General features: G+C 49.2%; 1 protein-coding gene across 1 annotated transcript in view; it reads right to left on the reverse strand.

The window, feature by feature from the left end:
- Positions 1-22383, reverse strand: part of col24a1 (collagen type XXIV alpha 1) — a 677579-nt gene that overhangs the window by 177270 nt on the left and 477926 nt on the right. The window contains exons 28-34 of the mRNA XM_085983549.1: positions 20713-20766; positions 11629-11682; positions 10908-10952; positions 10746-10790; positions 9495-9548; positions 4307-4360; positions 2925-2978 (exon numbers count right to left, since the gene is read on the reverse strand). Of these exons, the coding sequence (XP_085839675.1) occupies positions 2925-2978; positions 4307-4360; positions 9495-9548; positions 10746-10790; positions 10908-10952; positions 11629-11682; positions 20713-20766 (360 nt within the window). The remainder of the gene's footprint in view (positions 1-2924; positions 2979-4306; positions 4361-9494; positions 9549-10745; positions 10791-10907; positions 10953-11628; positions 11683-20712; positions 20767-22383) is intronic.

Here is a 22383-nt window from a genome sequence, read left to right on the forward strand (position 1 = left end):
GCGCTCCCTCAGTACTGCCCCTCCGGCAGTGCGGCACTCCCTCAGTACTGCCCCTCCGACAGTGCGGCACTCCCTCAGTACCGCCCCTCCAACAGTGCAGCGCTCCCTCAGTACTGCCCCTCCGACAGTGCTGCGCTCCCTCAGTACCGCCCCTCCAACAGTGCAGCGCTCCCTCAGTACTGCCCCTCTGACTGTGCGGCACTCCCTCAGTACTGCCCCTCCGACAGTGCGGCACTCCCTCAGGACTGCAGTACTGAGGGAGTGCTGCAGTTATCATGGGTGGTTTTAATCTACATATAGATTGGGCTAACCAAATTAGTAACAATACCATAGAGGAGGAATTCCTAGAGTGTATAAGGGATGGTTTCCTGGACCAATATGTCGAGGAGCCAACTAGAGACCAGGCCTTCTTAGACTGGGTATTATGTAATGAGAAAGGATTAATTAGCAATCTTGTTGTGTGAGGCCCCTTGGGGAGGAGTGATCAAAGTATGATAGAATTCTTCATTAAGATGGAGAGTGAAGTAGTTGACTCAGAGACTAGGGTCCTGAATTTAAATAAAGGAAACTACGATGGTATGAGGTGCGAGTTGGCTAGGATGGATTGGGGAATGTTACTTAAGAGGTTGATGGTGGATAGGCAATGGCAAACATTTAAAGATCGCATGGATGAACTACAGAATTTGTTCATCCCTGTTTAGCATAAAAATAAAAAAAAGGTGACTCAACCATGGCTAACAAGGGAAATTAGGGATAGCATAAGATCCAAGGAGAGGACATATAAATTGGCCAGAAAAAGCAGCAAACCTGAGGATTGGGAGCAGTTTAGGATTCAGCAAAAGAGGACAAAGGGATTAATTAAGAGGGGGAAAACAGAGTATGAGAGTAAGCTTGCAGGGAACATAAAAACTGACTGTAAAAGCTTCTATAGATATGTGAAGAGAAAAAAGATTGGTGAAGTCAAGCGTAGGTCCCTTGCAGTCAGAATCAGGGGAATTTATAATGGGGAACAAAGAAATGGCAGACCAATTAAATACATACTTTGGTTCCGTCTTCACAAAGGAGGACACAAATAACCTCCCAGAGATGTCGGGGAACATAGGGTCTAATGAGAGGGAGGAACTGAATGAAATCAGTATTTGTAGGGAAATGGTGTTAGGGAAATTGATGGGATTGAAGGCCGATAAATCCCCAGGGCCTGATAATCTACATCCTAGGGTACTTAAGGAAGTAGCCCTAGAAATAGTAGATGCATTGCTGGTCATCTTCCAAAATTCTATAGACTCTGGAACAGTTCCCATGGATTGGAGGGTAGCTAATGTAACCCCACTATTTAAAAAAGGTGGTAGAGAGAAAACAGGGAACTATAGACCGGTAAGCCTGACATCGGTAGTGGGGAAAATGCTAGAGTCCATTATAAAAGATGTAATAGCAGAGCACTTGGAAAACAGCGACAGGATCGGACAAAGTCAACATGGATTTACAAAGAGTAATACATGCTTAACTAATCTACTGGAATTTTTTGAGGATATGACTGGTAGAATAGATAAGGGAGAACCAGTGGATGTGGTGTATTTGGACTTTCAGAAGGCTTTCGATAAGGTCCCGCATAAGAGATTAGTGTGCAAAGTTAAAGCACATGGAATTGGGGGTAAGGTACTGATTGAATAGAGAACTCCCTCAGTACTGCCCCTCCAACAGTGCAGTGCTCCCTCAGTACTGCCCCTCCGACAGTGCGGCGCTCCCTCAGTACTGCCCCTCCGACAGTGCAGGACTCCCTCAGTACTGCCCCTCCGACAGTGCAGCGCTCCCTCAGTACTGCCCCTCCGACAGTGCAGCGCTCCCTCAGTACTGCCCCTCCGACAGTGCAGCGCTCCCTCAGTACTGCCCCTCCGACAGTGCGGCGCTCCCTCAGTACTGCCCCTCCGACAGTGCGGCGCTCCCTCAGTACTGCCCCTCCGACAGTGCGGCGCTCCCTCAGTACTGCCCCTCCGACAGTGCGGCGCTCCCTCAGTACTGCCCCTCCGACAGTGCGGCGCTCCCTCAGTACTGCCCCTCCGACAGTGCAGGACTCCCTCAGTACTGCCCCTCCGACAGTGCAGCGCTCCCCCTCTGACAGTGCGGCGCTCCCTCAGTACTGCCCCTCCGACAGTGCAGCGCTCCCTCAGTACTGCCCCTTCGACAGTGCAGCGCTCCCTCAGTACTGACCCTCCGACAGTGCGGCGCTCCCTCAGTACTGCCCCTCCGACAGTGCAGCGCTCCCTCAGTACTGCCCCTCCGACAGTGCGGCGCTCCCTCAGTACTGCCCCTCCGACAGTGCAGGACTCCCTCAGTACTGCCCCTCCGACAGTGCAGCGCTCCCCCTCCGACAGTGCAGCGCTCCCCCTCCGACAGTGCGGCGCTCCCTCAGTACTGCCCCTCCGACAGTGCAGCGCTCCCTCAGTACTGCCCCTTCGACAGTGCAGCGCTCCCTCAGTACTGACCCTCCGACAGTGCAGCGCTCCCTCAGTACTGCCCCTTCGACAGTGCAGCGCTCCCTCAGTACTGACCCTCCGACAGTGCAGCGCTCCCTCAGCCTGGATTCTGTGCTCAAGTCCCTGGAGTGGGACTGTGAACCCACAACCTTCTGACTCAGAGGCGAGGGCCCTGCCCACTGAGCCACAGCTGAGACTAAGAGGAAATGCAATTTCTAGAACTGGGTGTTTGCCATCTTCGTGGCACTCAAACTCCACTTCATAATAATGCAATTAGTTTCAGATGTTGATGTGCGTATCGCTAACAGAATAATTTGATCTCTGGCAGAATCTGGATGTCTTCCCGCTGTTAATGTTGACAGGAAATTGGAACTTATTTCCCAACAGCACTATATCTTTACAAGGCATTTCCTGCCTCAGTTAGTTGGTTGCATGAGAGTTTGTGCCTACCTTTGTTCCAGGTTCCCCATGGTGACCAAGGTTTCCTATAGATCCTGGAATCCCCTGTGTAATTAACAGACCAATTTCCTTATAGTGTGTAGCATTTTTCATAGAATCACAGAATGAGACAGCACAGAAGGAGGCCATTCGGCCTAGCCTGTCTCTTTAGTAGGGCTCTCCAATTAGTCACACTCACCCCTACTCTTTCCCCACAAAGCCCTGTAAATATTTTTTTCCTTTTCAAGTATTTCTCCAATTCCCCTTTGAAAGTTACTATTGAATCTGCTTCCGCCGCCCTTTCAGGCAGCGCGTTCCAGATCACAACAACTCGCTGTAAAAACATTCTCCTCATCTCCCCTCTGGTTCTTTTGCCAATTATCTTCAATCTGTGTCCCTCTGGTTACCGACCCTCCTGCCACTGGAAAGAGTTGCTCCTCATTTACTCGGTCAAAACCCCTCATGATTTTGAACACCTCCCACCAAATCTCCTCTTAGCCTTCCCCTGCTCGAAGGGGAACCTCCCCAGCTTCTCCAGTCTCTCCACCTAATTGATAATTGTCACTTAAATTAAAGCCGTTGAGATATTGGCTGAGAAACGTGACGTGCCCAAAAAAACGGGTGCAGAATCGGCGTGGCGATGGTCCTGAGGCAAGAGCCCAATTTGGCCCCGGCCCCATTTAAATGCTGCCGGTGAGTTGTCGGCACCAAGCTGGAGCTCGCCAGTCAGGGAGAATGGGCAAATCAGCCAGCTGCTTTGGTTGAAGCTGGGCTCGGGCGGATCTGGGTGGGGGGGGGCAGGGTGGGGGTGGGGGGAGGGGAGCCGATTCTGGAGAAGGGGCTTCGAGCACACACGAAAAAAATAATAACTGAAAAATTCCTGGGCCAAATTTGGGCGCCGTCCCAGCGGTCCCTTTGTGGATTGCTTGGCTCGTCCACCCAACACCTGGCAGCACGTAGGCCAAAGTATGCAAGGGGCAAGCTCCACCCATTGCAGAGTCACGCAGCACAGAAGGAGGCCATTCGGCCCATCCTGCCAGTGCCGGCTCTTTGGTAGGGCGCTCCAATTCGGCCCACCGCTGCTATTTTTTTTGGATTCAGGGTCCTAAAATTTGCATATTTAAGGGGGCCTGTCACCTTTTTCAGGCAGGCGCACTGGACGGATAGAAGTTGCTGGAGCCGATATGTCATCGGGGGCGGGGAGGGGGGAGGCCATTTCTGGCGTAGTTTGGACGAGCCGGATCTCACACCGATTTTACACCGGCGGCCACGGGTTGAGTTTCTCCCCCACCCCCTCCACCCCCCATCATTTCGAACCACGAATAGGGTTCGACGCACCACCTCTGAAAAGAGCGAGACCATTAATGAAGCAAATTAGATACTGAAAGAGTTACCTCAGGGCCAATTTCTCCCATAGGGCCAGCGTCGCCTTCTAGTCCTCGAGGACCCTATTATGGAAAAGGAATTGGAAAAGCAGCGATATTTTAAACCGTGAATAAATTAATTATATTATTAATAAAAGCCTAAATTCAGCATTCCATTGACTGCTGGTACAGTACAAATGTTTGCACAGCGAGAGAATTATTCTACAACAAAGTGTATGCAGCAGCAAGCAATTAACTGAACAGTCATACTTTAACAATAAATTCGAGTTTTGCAGCAATACTCTTATTTCTCATAACCTCCTTCAATTACATGCTTGCATAGAAACATAGAAGATAGGAGCAGTGGGCCATTCGGCCCCTCGAGCCTGCTCCACCATTCAATGAGATCATGGCTGATCATCCAAACTCAGTACCCTGTCCTTGCCTTCTCCCCATATCGCTTGATCCCTTTAGCCTTAAGAAATATATCTAACTCCTTCTTGAATATATTTAATGAATTGGCCTCAACTGCCTTCTGTGGTAGAGAATTCCACAGGTTCACCACTCTCTGGGTGAAGAAATTCCTCCTCATCTCAGTCCTAAATGGCTTACCCCTTATCCTTAGACTATGACCCCTAGTTCTGGACTCCCCGGCCATCGGGAACATCCTTCCTGCATCTAGTCTGTCCAGGCCTGACAGGATTTTATAGGTTTCGATGAGATCCCCTCTCAATCTTCTAAACTCCAGTGAGTACAAGCCCAATCGACCCAATCTCTCCTCATACATCATTCCTGCCATCCCAGGTATCAGTCTGGTGAATCTTCGCTGCACTCCTTCCATGGCAAGAACATCCTTCCTCAGATAAGGCGACCAAAACTGCACACAATACTCAAGGTGCAGGAAAGCATGTTGCGGCATTCTGCTACTGATGAGCTGAAAATGAACCTCCTGAAACAGTATGAAGTACACGGGAGGCCACCTCACTGTGTCCCACCTTTTCGTGAATTTTGTCTAAGGAAGGATGTTCTTGCAATGGAGGGAGTGCAGCGAAGATTCACCAGGCTGATACCTGGGATGGCAGGAATGACGTATGAGGAGAGATTGGGTCGATTGGGCTTATACTCGTGGAGTTTAGAAGAATGAGAGGGGATCTCATTGAAACTTATAAAATTCTAACAGGACTAGACAGACTAGATGCAGGAAGGATGTTCCCGATGGTCGGGGAGTACAGAACCAGGGGTCACAGTCTAAGGATAAGGGGTAAGCCATTTAGGACAGAGATGAGGAGGAATTTCTTCACCCAGAGAGTGGTGAACCTGTGGAATTCTCTATCACAGAAGGCAGTTGAGGCCAATTCATTAAATATATTCAAGAAGGAGTTAGATATATTTCTTAAGGCTAAGGGGATCAAGGGATATGGGGAGAAAGCAGGGACAGGGTACTGAATTTGGATGATCAGCCATGATCTCATTAAATGGCGGAGCGGGCTCGAGGGGCCGAATGGCCTACTCCTGCTCCTATCTTCTATGTTTCTATGTTTGTGGGTACGTTTTTCCTGGACGTGTATCATAGAATCATAGAAATTTACGGCACAGAAGGAGGCCATTCGGCACATCGGGTCCGTGCCGGCCGACAAAGAGCTCTCCAGTCTAATCCCACTTTCCAGCTCTTGGTCCGTAGCCCTGTAGGTTACGGCGCTTCAAGTGCATATCCAAGTACTTTTTAAATGTGATGAGGGTTTCTGCCTCGACCACCCTTTCAGGCAGTGAGTTCCAGACCCCCACCACCCTCTGGGTGAAAAAGGTTCTCCTCCACTCTCCTCTAAACCTCCTACCAATTACTTTAAATCTCTGCCCCCTGGTTATTGACCTCTCTGCTAAGGGAAATAGGTCCTTCCTATCCACTCTATCTGGGCCCCTCATAATTTTATACATCCCAATTAAATCTCCCCTCAGCCTCCTCTGTTCCAAAGAAAGCAACCCCAGCCTCTCCAATCTTTCCTCATAGCTAAAATTCCCCAGACCTGGCAAAATCCTCGTAAATCTCCTCTGCACCCTCTCTAGTGCGATAACATCCTTCCTGTAATGTGGTGACCAGAGTTCTTGCAGAGGGGTAAATTTACATTAATGAGCCAATCAGCTTAATATAACTATCGCAGAAACTCACTTATTTTTCTGGGTTGTAAGGCTTTGTGCTGATCAATCACTGTGCAGTGTCCTGGTCTCCATATTATCAAAAGGATATAGAGGCACTGGAGAAGGTGCAAGAAAGATTCACAAGCATGATAGCAGAACTGAATATAGCTATCAGGAAAGATTGAACTGGCTGGGGCTCTTTTCTCTAGAAAAGGGAAGGCTGAGGGGTGACCCGATAGATGTCTTCAAGATTATGAAAGGGTGCGATAGGGCAGACGCAGAGAAGATGTTTCCACTTGTGGGCGAGACCAGAACTGGGGGCCATAAATATAAGATAGTCAATACAATAGGGAATTCAGAAGAAACTTCTTTACCCAGAGAGTGGTGAGAATGTGGAACTCGCTACCACAGGGAGCGGTTGAGGCGAATAGCACAGATGTATTTAAGGGGAAGCTAGATAAACACACGAGGGAGAAAGGAATAGAAGGTTATGTTGATGGGGTGAGAAGAAGAGGGACGGGAGGAGGCTCGAGTGGAGCATAAACACTGACATGGACCAGATGGGCCGAATGGCCTGTTTCTGTGCTGTACATACCTTGTAATGAGAGTATGAGTATGATTCCATGCTTTCATTGGCTCATTGTACTTACATTAAAAAAAGATTCAAATTGGAGAAAGATTTTCATAACCTTTAGTGCCAAAGATACATGTCTCTTAGTCATAGAGTCATAGATCAGCTACTTTGCTCCTTCATTGTTGTGGAGGTTTCTATGTTTTCTATTCCACATCTAATCACAAGACACTTTGTTCTGTAGAACGCACCTCTGTACCTACTCCAGTGATATCTTGGGAATTTTTGTTACTTAGTTTCTAGGACGAAGTCCGAAAGGAATGACAATCAATGTTGGTCCCTTAGAGGATGAGAATGGGGAATTAATAATGGGGAACGGGGAAATGGCAGAGACTCTGAACAAATATTTTGTATCTGTCTTCATGGTAGAAGACACTAACAACATCCCAGTAATGGACAATCAAGGGGCCACAGGGAGGGGGGAACTAAAGACAATCACTATCACTAAGGAAAAAGTACAGGAACCTTTGTGATATCCGGCACCGACAGGACCGAGCTGTTGCCGTCCCATCAAAACTGCCGGACAAACCAGTGCTAATGTTAAAACATACGGAAGCTTTTGAGCTCCGTATCTAGCAACAAACCCTGTTGCTTAGCAACAGCTTCCAAACAGTCGTCCGTAGCTTGCAAGCATCTCTGTAGCTAAGCAACAGCTTTAGCTAGACCTTGCAGAGCCTGACTGGTGAAAAAAAAGCAACAAAGAGAAAAAAAACTTACTGAACCGACTCCTGAATTTTGCCGGTGGCTCGAGCATTCCGGACAGTTAACTTCCGGATAAACCAAAGTTTCCTGTACTTGGTAAAATAATGGGACTAAAAGACAACAAGTCCCCTGGACCAGATGGCCTGCATCCCAGAGTGTTAAAAGAAGTGGCTGCAGAGATAGTGGATGCATTGGTTGCTACAACTGTACAGGGTATTGGTGAGACCACACCTTGAGTACTGTGTACAGTTTTGGTCTCCTTATTTAAGGAAGGATATACTTGCATTGGAGGCAGTTCAGGGACGATTCAGAGACGATTCACTCGGTTGATTCCAGAGATGAAGGGTTTGACTTATGAAGAAAGGTTGAGCAGGTTGGGCCTACACTCATTGAAATTTAGAAAAATGAGAGGTGATCTTAAAACGTATAAGATACTGAGGGGGCTCGACCAGGTAGATGCAGGGAGGATGTTTCCCCTCGTGGGGAAATCTAGAACTCGGGGGTACAGTCTCAGAATAAAGGGTCACCCTTTTAGAACTGAGATGAGGAGGAATTTCTTCTCTCAGAGGGTCGTAAATCTGTGGAATTCTCTGCCCCAGAGAGCCGTGGAGGCTGGGTCATTGAATACATTTAAGGTGGAGATAGACAGAGTTTTGAAAGATAAGGGAGTGAAGGGTTATGGGGAGCGGGCGGGGAAGTGGCTTTGAGCCCAAGATCAGCCCTGATCTTATTGAATGGCGGAGCAGGCTCGAGGGGCCAAGTGGCCTATTCCTGCTCCTATTTCTTATGTTCTTAATGGAAAGAACACACTGGGGGAAATATTTCCTTGGTTCGCTATTTATAATTGTGAATGCAAAGGGGGTGCAGGAACAGAGAGACCTGGGGTGTACGCACACAAACCTTTGTAGGTGGCAGGACAAGTCGAGAAGGTTGTTAAAAAAGCAGACGGGAGCCTGGGCTTTATAAATAGAGGCACCGAGTACAAAAGCAAGGAAGTTACGCTCAACATTTATAAATCACTAGTTCGGCCCCAGCTGGAGTATTGTGTCCAATTCCGGGCACCACACTTTAGGAAGGACGTGATGGCCTTGGAGAGGGTGGAGAGGCGATTTACTAGAATGGTGCCGGGGATGAGGGACTTCAGTGATGTGGAGAGACTGGAGAAGCTGGGATTGTTCTCCTTAGAGCAGAGTAAGATAAGGGGGCATTTAATAGAAGTGTTCAAAATCATGAAGGGTTTTGATGGAGTAAATAAGGAGAAACTGTTTCCAGTGGCAGGAGGGTCGGTAACCAGCGGACACAGATTGAAGGGAATTGGCAAAAGAACCAGAGGGGAGATGAGGAGAATGTTTTTTACGCAGCGAGTTGTTGTGATCTGGAATGCGCTGCCTGAAAGGGCGGTGGAAGCAGATTCAATAGTAACTTTCAAAAGGTAATTGGGTAAATACTTGAACAGGAAATAATTGCAGGGCTGTGGGGAAAGAGCGGGGGAGTGGGACTAATTGGAGAGCTCTTTCAAAGAGCCGGCACAGGCACGATAGGCTGAATGGCCTCCTCCTGTGCTGTATCGCTCTATGATTCTATGATAATGTGAATGGTGATCGAACACCCAATAACGGAACACTACATACACTTGAAAGGCTAGATGTAGAGAAGATGTTTCCACTTGTGGGGGTGACCAGAACTAGGGGTCATCAATATAAGATCGTCACTAATAAATCCAATTATGAAACTGAAGGTAAACTCAACTGGTTGTCCTGGGGATCCCATGTCTCCAGTGCTCCCGGGAATTCCTGTCAATCCCTGAAACAGAGATAGCAAAGATGATAACCAATGGTGTGGTGTTGGATTTCAGAATACGTATTCCAGTGCACAGCCTAAACAACACACATGGTGAACTGCCGAGGAAGAATAAGTACAGGAAATATTCTAACGATGTGTTATGTCTTGTGCCATTAAAGAAAGAGTCGCATTTCTACAGCACCTTTCACGACCCACAGGACGTCCCAAAGCGCTTTACAGCCAATGGAGTGCTTTTGAAGTGTGGTCACTGTTGCGATGTAGGACACAAAGGCTCCCTGAGAAATTCTATGGTTAGCGACATCACGAAAATTAGAATCAGGGTGAGGGCTGATTGTGAAATTTGCATCATCGTGGCGAAAGAAAACCCAGCCAGGAGACGCGATCAGCACGTTAACAGATAAATAAGGACCTGCACTGGCATTTCACCTCTCAGAGACATCCCGAAACCACTTCACAAAGTTATTTACTTTGAAGTGCAGCGATCGTTAGGCTGGCAAATGCGACAGACATCTGCAAATAGCAAAGGCTCACAAACCGGAATCGGACAATTTCTCTGGTTTGGCGGGTGTTGGAAGGTTGGCCATGGCACGGGGGGGACGGGGGAGGGGGGGCGCTCCTTGCCCCTCTTCAAATCGTGACACGGGAATTGTCAAGTCCGCATCAACCACAGAACTGGCATTCTGAGGAAGGCTTACGTCCCAGACGTTAAACCTCTCTTTTTATTGATGCCGATAGACTTTTTTTTGTGTGTTTTAGATTTCCCGTATTCTCATCCTTGTTTTCAAATCCCTCCGTGGCCTCGCCCCTCCCTATCTCTGTAATCTCCTCCAGCCCCACACCCACCTCCCCGAGATATCCGCACTCCTCTAATTCTGGCCTCTTGCGCATCCCTGATTTTAATCGCTCCACCATTGGCGGCCGTGCCGTCAGCTGCCTGGGCCCTAAGCTCAGGAATTCCCTCCCTAAACCTCTCCGCCTCGCTACCTCTCTCTCCTCCTTTAAGACGCTCCTTAAAACCGACCTCTTTGACCAAGCTTTTGGTCACCTGCCCTAATTTATCCTTATGTGGCTCGGTGTCAATTTTTTTTGTCTTAAAATACTCCTGTGAAGCGCCTTGGGATGTTTTACTACGTTAAAGGTGCTATATAAATACAAGTTGTTGTAAAGGTTTTGGGTTGCAACAAAAACTGTACTTACTGGAACGCCTGGTGCTCCCCTTTCTCCAGGATTGCCAGCTTTGCCCTGCAATTCAGAAAATGAATGACCTTGGATGTTGAAGAATGCACAGAACAGATATCAGAGGAGCTGAGGAGGGTCGTGTGGGTTTATTTGCAAATCTTATCAACGCTTCACACTTACAATCAGTCCAGTTTCACCTTTTTTGCCAAGTTCACCACTTTCTCCCTGCAAAAAGCAAACACATCTTTATGGTGTGACTTGATAAGAATGACCTCCCGCTGCCCTGAAGGGGAAAATTAAATTTAACAATCGTAATAATCGCACTCAGCACCATTGCGAGCACATAGGACATAAGGAACAGGAGCAGGAGTAGGCCATTCGGCCCCTCGAGCCTGCTCCGCCATTCAGTAAGATCAGGGCTGATCTTCGACCTCATCTCCACTTTCCCACCAATCCCCATATCCCTTGATTCCCTTAATGTCCAAAAATCTCTCGATAAGAACGTAAGAAATAGGATAGCACCCCCCCAACTCACGCTCCCCCCAACCACCCATTTCACCCCTTAAAACTAACTTTGTGAAATGTAGGGTTGCCACATTGCTACAAGTGAGAAAACAGGCAATGTGAACGTTATGTTCTGCCTCTGGCGATTCATGTTGATACAGAATGAAAAACACTACCAACGTCTGCTATCCAGGCAGGTTTCAGCATCGAAACACTTACAGTTCATCCAGTAGCTGGGATTTCCCAGTTCAAAAGAACAACTGTTCAGGAAAGATATCTTCATCAGCAACAAACAAGTTGAGGTCGAAGATCAGCATCCTCATTTAGTGACGTCCATTCATTTGACAGATGGTGTCCCGAACATGCTATTGTCTGATGTTGCAATGTAAATAATTACCTTGTTACCTTGGGGCCCTTGTTCTCCTGGGAGACCATCCAAACCTCTAGGTCCCTGAAAATAGTTACAGTAAATACTATTAAACACTGCCCTTCTTACTTTGTCTCTTCTGGGACACTTGGTTGGAAGGGTGAGATACAGCTCTTCACACTTCACCTACTTTATGGCCATGAAATTCAGTACGTTAGCGCCTCTCGCTAGCGCCTGGCGGGGGCGCTAAGGGGTTAGCGCCCGGGAGGGGCGAATCCCACGACGCCCGTGAACCTCAGTGCCGGTTTAGCGCTGGCGGTAACTCTTAGCACCCGGGCCGCTAGCACCTTGCAGATCGTGACATCATAAAGTGCGCGGCGCCCCTGTTATCGCCCCAGATGGGAAATGGACTCTCGCCACCCCACCCCCCGCCCACACCCCCGCTTTATCGCCTCGCACCGACAAGGCTGTGAACTTGGCTGGCCGCTTTGGAAGCGGTAATTAAAGGGAATGTTTTTTAGCTCGCGCAACCTTTATTATTTGCAGCAGTCTGGTGCCTGCGCGAAGTTTTTAATGTTTCACTGGTGCGAGGTGTCCGAGCCCTCCACACTGTGAGAGTGTTTGGGGCTGTAATGGCAGTCGCCCAGGTCGCCTTACAAAACAGACCTGAGGACAACCAGTGTGTGCAGCATCAATGGCCCTTCCCTTAAAGCGAGGGGCGCAGCCTCTGTGATGAACGAGCGCCGTTCACACTGCGCTCGAAATTGTTCCGCGCTCTGCCACTCCCGCCCCGCTCTCAGACTTAGGGCCCTGAGAGAAGTGGTTAGCGCTCCACTTCCCTCTCGGAGCGCTGAAGCTGAATTTCGCGGGTGGCGAGAATGATTAGCGTCTGGCGCTAATTTTTCAACTTTTAAAGATACCGAATTTTGCCCCCTGATGTAAGAAAACTACTAGGCACTTGGTCTGAGTGTTAAACAAAGCTTTAATCAACTGTTTTACAACATGGAGGTCTAGTTGTGTCCTTCACTAGTTCCTGTTAAGAATGTCCTGCGCAAGCTGGGCCCATGCCTGAGTATTTATACTCTCCCTGGCCACCCGTAGGCCGCTCAGTATTATTTCATCAGTCTTTCTTTCATGAATGACTGATTCATGTCACCCCCATTAATGACCCTAGTGTATGAATGCAAAGATCCTATGTTGAAGCAGAAAAGGAAGTAGAAAAAATAGGGGACCGAAAGACTTGAATTTACATTGTGCTTATCAGGTCCCTGAAGTATCTCGAAGAAATGAAGTATGTACAACAACAACTTGCATTTATATAGCGCCTTTAATGCAATGAAACATAACGCATCTGTGAAGCACCTTGGGGCGTTTAACAACGTTAACGGCGCTATATAATTGCAAGATGTTGTTGTTGTAATCGGACAAAATTTGACATCGAGCCACATAAGGAGATATTAGGACAGGTGACCAAAAGCTGGGTCAAAGAGGTCGGTTTTAAGGAGCGTCTTAAAAGGAGGAGAGAGAGGTGGCGAGACCGAGAGGTTTAGGGAGGGAATTCCAGAGCATAGGGGCCCAGGCGGCTGAAGGCACGGCCGCCAATGGTGGAGCGATTAAAATCGGAGATGCACGTAGGCCAGTACTGGAGGAACACAGAGATCTTGGAAGGTTGTGGGGCTGGAGGAGGTTACAGAGCTAAGGAGGGGGCGAGGCCATGGAGGGATTTGAACACAAGGAAGAGAATTTTAAAATCGAGGCGTTGCTGGACCGGGAGCCAGTGTAGGTCAGCGAGCACAGGGGGTTATGGGTGAACGGGACTTGGTGCGAGTTAAGATACGGGCAGCCGAGTTTTGATAAAATAAATGTTTTAACTACCATCTCTCTTGTTTTGATGATGAACTTAAATATAAACTCCTTCAGCAACTTTCCCTCTAGACTGTGCGGCCGCTCGGCTGTCTGCCATTCCGCACAGCCCGGGACTGGCTCTTCCAAGGTGAAATTTCGCGCATGTGCGAAACTTTGAGTGGGCCGCGCATCCCGTTAAAGGGGCCGCACACCCAAAATATAAATTTGGGGGAACATTGCCCTTCAGTTAGTGACCCGCTGAGCAGTTTTTTCCCCCCTTTACCTCATTACACTCCCTCATAGTTTGGAAGATCTCTATCAGATCTCCTTCTCAACCGTCTGGGGTAGCTTTTCACGTTCATGCGCTTGCTGTAAAGGATCACCCTCATGCAGCACATGAAGAAAAATACGCTGGGGGGAACAGCACACTGGCGGAGGAGCCCACCTCAGGTTCCATTCATTTAAAATGGGATAGAAATTCGGGCGGGCTCCAGTACAGTCTCGTGATCTTCCCTGCCCATAGAATCTCACAGCACAGAAGGAGGCCGTTTGGCCCATCGAGCCTCTGCCGGCTCTTTGACAGAGCTCTCCAATTAGTCCCACTCCCCCCGTTCCTTCCACACAGCCCTGCAATGTTTCCTTTTTAAGTAGAGTTCCAATTCCGATGCCCTTTTGAAACTGATTATTGAATGTGTTTCTATCGATGTGAAAAAGAAGTCTCCTCATCCCCCCACCCCCCGGCTTTTTTGCTGATTACCTAAGGTCTCCTTATAAGGACATGCTTGCCTTAGAGGCGGTGCAACAAAAATTCACGAGATTGATTCCAGGGATGAGAGGGTTGCCCTATGAAGAGAGATTGAGTAGAATGCGACTATGTTTTCTGGAGCTTAGCAGAATCAGAGGCGATCTCATTGAAACGTATAAAATTCTAACAGGGCTTGACAGGTGATGCGCTATCAATTACTCATAAAAGACTGAGAGTTAAGAGAGTAACTAAAGGCTTTTATTAACAAAAGAATGAAGGTCTGCCTCGAGTGGTCGACCGGTCCAGAATACAAAGGGGGCTGGGGAGCAGTCACCTTTATACTAGGACTTGTGGGAGGAGTCAGCCGAGGCATGTCCAGGCATGTACACAGTGGAATACAAACAGTGGTTTACCACATTCACCCCTTGTTTAAAATTGAGTCTGGCGGGGTGAAGTGTATTAAAAGTTAGTGTATTGGAGTCTCTCCGGAGGTCTTGTCTGCCGCTGTGATCGGCGTGGCGACGGCAGGGGTAGTGGAGCTTCCGGCGTCGAGTCCCGCGTAGGCTGTGGCACAGGCGTGTCGTCCTCGTAGGTGTCGAGCGGGTCGCTGGGCCCAGGCCTGCCGTCTGCTGGGGCTGGATATCGGATCGTGGTGGGGGGGGTGGTAGTGAGTAGTGGGTTACTGCGGCCCCCGAGGGTGCAAGGTCTCTTATGGAGACTGTGTCCTCCCGCCCGTCCGGGTATGCAATGTAAGCATACTGGGGGTTGGCGTGGAGGAGGTCGACCCTCTCGACAGGGGGTCCGTTTTATGGGTCCTCACGTGCCTTCTCAGTAGGACCGGTCCTGGGGACGTCAGCCATGGCGGGTAGCGATGTCCCCGATGTGGACTTCCTTGGGAAGACAAACATTTTCTCATGAGGGGTGGCGTTAGTGGCAGTGCAGAGCAGTGACCGAATAGAGTGGAGCGCATCGGGGAGCACATCCTGCCAGCGGGAGGTTGGAAGGCCCCTAGACTTTAAGGCTAGCAGGGCGGCCTTCCAAACTGTCGCATTTTCTCTTTCCACCTGTCCGTTCCCCCGGGGGTTGTAACTGGTGGTCCTGCTTGTGGCAATACCCCTAGTTAGCAGGTACTGACGGAGTTCGTCGCTCATAAACGATGAACCCCGGTCGCTATGGATATAGCTGGGGAAACCGAACAGGGTGAAGAGGTCGTTCAGACATTTAATGACCGTGGCACTGGTCATGTCCGGGCAGGGGATGGCGAACGGGAAACGGGAGTACTCATCAATAATATTGAGGAAGTACATATTGCGGTCGGAGGAGGGGAGAGGCCCTTTAAAATCAACGCTCAGGCGCTCGAAGGGGCGAGTGGCTTTTATCAGGTGGGCCCTGTCTGGTCTATAAAAGTGCGGTTTGCACTCAGCGCAGACTTGGCAGTTCCTGGTCATGGTCCTGACCTCCTCAATAGAGTAAGGCAGGTTGCGGGCCTTGATGAAGTGGAAGAACCTGGTGACCCCCGGGTGGCAGAGGTCATTGTGGAGGGCCCGCAGTCTATCGATCTGCGCGCTGGCGCAGGTGCCACGCGATAGCGCATCCGGGGGTTCATTGAGCTTCCCGGGCCGGTACAAGATCTCGTAATTGTAGGTGGAAAGTTCGATTCTCCACCTCAAGATCTTGTCATTTTTGATTTTGCCCCTCTGCTTGTTGTTAAACATGAAAGCAACTGAACGTTGGTCAGTGAGCAGGGTAAATCGTTTTCCGGCCAGGTAGTGCCTCCAATGACGCACAGCCTCCACAATCGCCTGGGCCTCCTTCTCAACAGCGGAGTGTCTGGTCTCCGGGCCTTGGAGGGTTCGTGAAAAGGAGGCCACGGGTCTCCCCGCCTGATTGAGGGTAGCGGCCAGGGCAAAGTCGGACGCGTCGCTTTCCACCTGGAAGGGGATGGATTCGTCCACTGCGTGCATGGTGGCTTTGGCAATGTCTTCCTTGATACGGTGGAAGGCTAAGCGGGCCTCTGCCGTCAAGGGAAAAGAGGTGGACTTGATCAGCGGATGGGCCTTGTCCGCATAGTAGGGGACCCACTGGGCATAATAGGAGAAAAACCCTAGGCACCTCTTCAGGGCCTTGAGGCAGTGGGGCAGTGGGAGTTCCATAAGGGGACGCATCCGGTCGGGGTCGGGGCCGATGACTCCGTGTTCCACAACACAGCCAAGGATGGCGAGGCGGTTTGTGCGGAATATGCACTTCTCCTTGTTATATGTCAGGTTCAGGAGTTGGGCGGTGCGGAGGAATTTTTCGAGGTTTGCGTCACGGTCCTGCAAGTCACGGCCGCAGATGGTCACATTGTCCAGATATGGGAAAGTGGCCTGCAACGCATTTTGATCTACCATCCGGTCCATCTCCCTTTGGAAGACGGAGACCCTGTTGGTGACGCCAAAGGGAACCCTAAGGAAATGATAGAGGCGGCCGTTTGCCTCAAAGGCAGTATACTGGCGGTCCTCAGGGCGGATAGGGAGCTGGTGGTACGCTGATTTCAGGTCAATGGTCGAGAAGACGCGGTACTGCGCGATCTGGTTGACCATATCAGCTATACGGGGGAGTGGGTAGGCGTCCAGCAGGGTGTAGCGATTTATTGTCTGGCTGTAGTCGATGACCAGGCGCTGCTTCTCGCCGGTCTTAACGACCACAACCTGGGCTCGCCAGGGGCTGGTGCTGCCCTCAATAATCCCTTCCTTCAGGAGCCGCTCCACTTCGGTTTTAATGAAAACCCTGTCCCCGGCACTGTATCGCCTGCTCTTTGTGGCGATGGGCTTACAGTCGGGGGTGAGGTTAGCAAACAGTGTGGGGGGGGGTGACTCTGAGTGTGGAGAGGTTGCACCTGGTGCGCGGCGGGCAATTTGGGAGCTGCTGGCTGCGGACTGTGAGTGGGGGTAGGGGTCCACCGTACGCTATCGTAACACTTTTAAGGTGGCACTGAAAATCTAACCCCAGCAGGACGGCAGCGCAGAGGTCGGGCAGGACCAGAAGTTTAAAATGATCGTACACGGTCCCGTCTACTACGAGTGTCACTACGCAGTAGCCGCCGATGTCCGCCGACTGGGACTCGGAGGCCATAGAAATCCGCTGGTGCGCAGGCAGGACTGGGAGAGAGCAACGCCGCACCGTGTCGGGGTGGATGAAGCTCTCCGTGCTCCCAGAGTCAAAAAGGCAGATTGTATCGTGGCCATTTACCTTAATGTCCATTGTGGAGCTGGCCAGCTGGTGCGGTCTCACTTGGTCCAGTGTAACGGATGCCAGCGTAGGGGTCGGTGTGTCGCTGCGGGTATCAGATGAGGCGGTGTTGGGGGCCTGCTGCGTTCCGGCTGTCGTCCAAGATGGCGGCGTCCATGATCCCCATGTGGCTGGAGGCGTCCAAAATGGCTGCTGTACCGGTGGTTCGCACATGGCCGGGGAGGCCCAAGATGGCGGCCCGCATGGCCCACACGCGGCGCTGCTGGGGTTCGGGGTGGCTTTGGCCCTGCAGACGTTAGCGTAGTGTCCCTTCTTCCCGCAGCCCGAGCAGATCGCGTTTTTCGCCGGGCAGCGCGCTCTGGGGTGTTTTGCCTGGCCACAGAAGTAGCATTTCTGGCCTTGGGGCACTGCTGTCTGGCCTTGGGACACTGCTGCGGTAGTTGGGCCGTTGCTGGGGTGTGGCTGGGGTGGCACGGCGCTATGAGGCGGTCCTACCGTGTCCCAGGCTGTCATTCCCCGCGGCGTCCACGGTGCAGAGGAGTAGGCATCCATGCCCCGGTAGGCTGCATCCAGTGATAGTGCGAGTTCAGAGGCCTTGTTGAGGTCGAGGTCACTCTGCTCCAACAGTCGCTGTCGGGTGTAATTGGATCTGTGGCCCGCTACAAAAGCGTCCCGGATAAGTTCCTCTGTGTACACGGCGGCCTTTACATCCTTACAACCACAGGCCTGGCCAAGCACAGACAGTGCCTGAAGGTATTCCACGGTTGATTCCCCAGGTTGTTGTTTACGACTCCCCAGAAGGTGCCTGGCGTACACTTCGTTCACTGGGCGCATGTACTGGTCCTTGAGGAGCTTGATAGCGTCCGCGTACGAGGTCGCGTCTTGGATGACCGAGTACACTCGGTGGTTCACTTTGGAGGTCAGGACATCCAGTTTGCCCTCGTCCGATTTGATTGCTGCGGAGGCGGTCAGAAATTTTTCGAAACACTTAAGCCAGTGAGTAAACTTGGTGGATGAGTCCGCCTCCCGATGATCTAAGTCCAGGCATGCTGGTGTGAGGATCTTCTCCATTATAAAAATTTGTTAATAAAATTGATGCGCTATCAATTACTCATAAAAGACTGAGAGTTAAGAGAGTAACTAAAGGCTTTTATTAACAAAAGAATGAAGGTCTGCCTCGAGTGGTCGACCGGTCCAGAATACAAAGGGGGCTGGGGAGCAGTCACCTTTATACTAGGACTTGTGGGAGGAGTCAGCCGAGGCATGTCCAGGCATGTACACAGTGGAATACAAACAGTGGTTTACCACAACAGGGTAGATGTTGAGAGGCTGTTTGCCCTGGCTGGGGAGTCTAGAACCAGGGGTCACAGTCTCAGGCTAAAGGGTCGGCCATTTAGGACTGAGATGAGAAGAAATTTCTTCACTCAGAGGGTGGTGAATCTTTGGAATTCTCTACCCCAGAGGGCTGGGGAGGCTCAGTCATTGAGTATATTCAAAGCTGAGATCGATAGATTTTTGAATATTAAGGGAATCAAGGGATATGGGGATAGTGCAGGAAAGTGGAGTTGAGGTCGAAGATCAGCCATGATCTTATTGAATGGTGGTGCAGACTCGAGGGGCCGAATGGCCAACTCCTGCTCCTAATTCTTATGTTCTTATGTACCTTAAACCTGTGTCGTCTGGTTACCGACCCACTATGCAACGGAAACAATTTCTCCTCATTTACGCTATCAAAACCCCATATAATTTGGACCATCCTATAAATTTCCCCTTAACCTTCTCTGCTCTAAGGAGAACAAGCCCAGCTTCTCCAGTCTCTCCACATGACTGAAGTCCCTCATCCCTGGCACCATTCTCCTAAATCTCCTCTGCACCCTCTCCAAGGCCCAAGCTTCCTCTGTGTGCCGAGGCCGATTCATTCTTCACACCAAGTGCAACAATGGAAAACCTGCCCTTCTCTGTGCTTATAAAAAAAAATAGCTTTTTAAAAAACATTTCTTCTTGGGATATGGGGGACACTGGAAGCAAATACATTTCTTTGAAAAGCTGATGTTGTCATCAATAGCAGGGAGTGATCACCATCTTGTGATGTCAGTAGCTCACCCCTAATTGCACTGAGAACGAGGTGGAGAGGCTTCTGTTTTTGAGACTGTTTTTAGAACTCATTCCAGAACTGAGAGGGCATACCTATCAGGAAAGGCTGAACAGGCTGGGGTTTTTTCTCTAGAAAAGAGAAGGCTGAAGGGTGAACTGATGGAGGGCTTTAAGATTATGAAAGGGTTTGACAGGGTTAGACGTAGAGAAGATGTTTCCACTTGTGGGGGAGACCAGACCTCGAGGTCATCAATATAAGATCGTCACCAATAAATCCAATCGGGAATTCAGGAGAAACCTCTTTACCCAGAGAGTGGTGAGAATGTGGAACTCGCTCCCACAGGGAGTGGTTGAGGTGAACAGCGGAGATGCATTTAAGCTGAAGCTGGATAAACACATGAGGGAGAAGGGAATAGAAGGATATGGTGATAGGGTGAGATAAAGAGGGGTGGGAGGAGGCTCGAGTGGAGCAGAAAGGGAGGGATGAATGGCCTGCTTCTGTGTTGTAAATACGTTGTAACTTGCCAGGCCACTGTCAAGGGCATTCAAAGTGTAAGACTGGTGTCAGACTTGATAGGTTCCCTTCCCTGTCGGACTTGAAGGAACAGTTGGAATTTTATGGCAATCCATCTTTTTTTCCCCCAAATCCTTAAATTTATAAAATTCACTTTCACCATTTGCCATAGTGGGATTTCAACTCACAACCTCCCAAGTTATTAACCCAGTACCACAAGCACGACACAAACCACATCCTTCCCCCTAAAGGAATGGCAGGAGGGAGCATATTGTGGTAACAGATGGTGGTGAGGAGAGAGATCTGTGGGAGACATTTAATACCACACAAATCACAACTGACAAATCGCAACCACAGACATGTTTGGAGCTTAAGACAATCCACCTCCCGTAAATTCTCCAGAATTGGGGAAAAAACAGAGGAGAGAGAATAGAATGTAAGAAGTCACACAACACCAGGTTATAGTCCAACAGCTTTATTTGAAATCACAAGCTTTCGGAGCGCTGCTCCTTTGTCAGGTGAAGTGTCTTCACCTGACGAAGGAGCAGCGCTCCGAAAGCTTGTGATTTCAAATAAAGCTGTTGGACTATAACCTGGTGTTGTGTGACTTCTTACATTTGTCCACCCCAGTCCAACACCGGCATCTCCACACCAGAGAGAATAGAAAATCATGAATGTCACTTACTCTTCTTCCTTTTGCACCTTGTAGGCCTGGTGATCCTCTTCGTCCCGGAAGACCCTACAAGACAACACACAACCGCTGACATCAGATTGAGGTAAGTTTGGCAACATGCCTCTCCCATCAGCTGTAGCTCAGTGAGTCGCACTCTCGCTCCTATGTCAGAAGGTCCTGGGTTCAAGTCCAACGTCAGTGACTAGAGCACCAAATTTGGGCTGAAGCCCCAGTGCAGTACTGAGGGATCAACAGCTCGCATTTAAAGAATTAATACATAATTTACAACAAATATACATTCTTTTAAGGCACAAAAAAACCCACAGGAAAAGTGGTCCAACTGTGGCTAACAAGAGAAGTTAAAGATCAAAGGAAGAGGCTTATAATGTTGCCAGAAAGAGCAGTAAGCCTGAGGATTGGGAGGATTTTAGAATTCAGCAAAGGAGGACCAAGAAATTGATTAAAAAAAAGGGAAAATAGAATCTGAGAGTAAACTAGCGAGAGACATAAAAACTGACTGTAAAAGCTTCAATAGGTATGTAAAAAGGAAAAGATTAGCGAAATTAAATGTGGGTCCCTTACAGGCTGAGACAGGAGAAATTATAATGGGGAATAAGGAAATGGTAGAGAAATTAAACAAATACTTTGTATCTGTCTTCACGGAAGACGCAAAAAACTTCCCAGAAATAATGGAGAACCAAGGGTCTAGCGAGAATGAGGAACTGAAAGAATTTAGTATTAGTAAAAAAATAGTACTGGAGAAATTAATGGGACTGAAAGCCAATAAATCCCCTGGATCTGATGGCCTACATCCTAGGGTTTTGAAAGGGGTGGCTATAGAGATAGTGGATGCATTGGTTGTCATTTTCCAAAAGTCCATAGATTCTAGAACAGTTCCTGCGGATTGGAAGGTAGTAAATGTAGCCCCAATATTTAAGAAAGGAGGGGGAGAGAAAATGTGGAACTACACTTTGGATTGGGGGTAATATACTAGCATGGGTTGAGGATTAGTTAACGGACAGAAAACAGAGAGTAGGAATAAAAGGGTCATTTTCGGGTTGGCAGGCTGTAACTAGTGGGGTACCGCAAGGATCAGTGCTTGGGCCTCAGCTATTCACAATCTACATCAATGATTTGGATGAGGGGACCATATATAATATGTCCAAGTTTGCCGATGATACAAAACTGGGTGGGAATGTAATTTGTGAGGAGGATGCAAAGAGGCTTCAAGGGGATATAGACAGGCTACGTGAGTGGGCAAGAACATGGCAAATGGAATATGAAGTGGAGAAATGTGAAGTTATCCGCTTTGGTAGGAAAAATAGAAAAGCAGAGTATTTTTTAAATGGTGAGAGATTGGGAAATGTTGGTGTTCAGAGGGACCTGGGTGTCCTTGTACACAAATCACTGAAAGTTAACAGGCAGGTACAGCAAGCAAATAGGAAAGCAAATGGTATGTTGGCCTTTGAGGATTTGAGTATAAGAGTAAAGACGTCTTACTGCAAGTATATAGGGCCCTGGCGAGACCACACCTGGAGTATTGTGTACAGTTTTGGTCTCCTTACCTAAGGAAGGATATACCTGCCATAGAGGGAGTGCAATGAAGGTTCACCAGACTGGTTCCTGGGATGAGGGGATTGTCCTATGAGGAGAGATTGAGTAGACAAGGCCTATATTCTCTAG

This window comes from Somniosus microcephalus, chromosome 3 (assembly GCF_052327205.1).
Source record: "Somniosus microcephalus isolate GS21.2 chromosome 3, FLI_Smic_1.0, whole genome shotgun sequence".
NCBI lineage: Eukaryota > Metazoa > Chordata > Chondrichthyes > Squaliformes > Somniosidae > Somniosus > Somniosus microcephalus.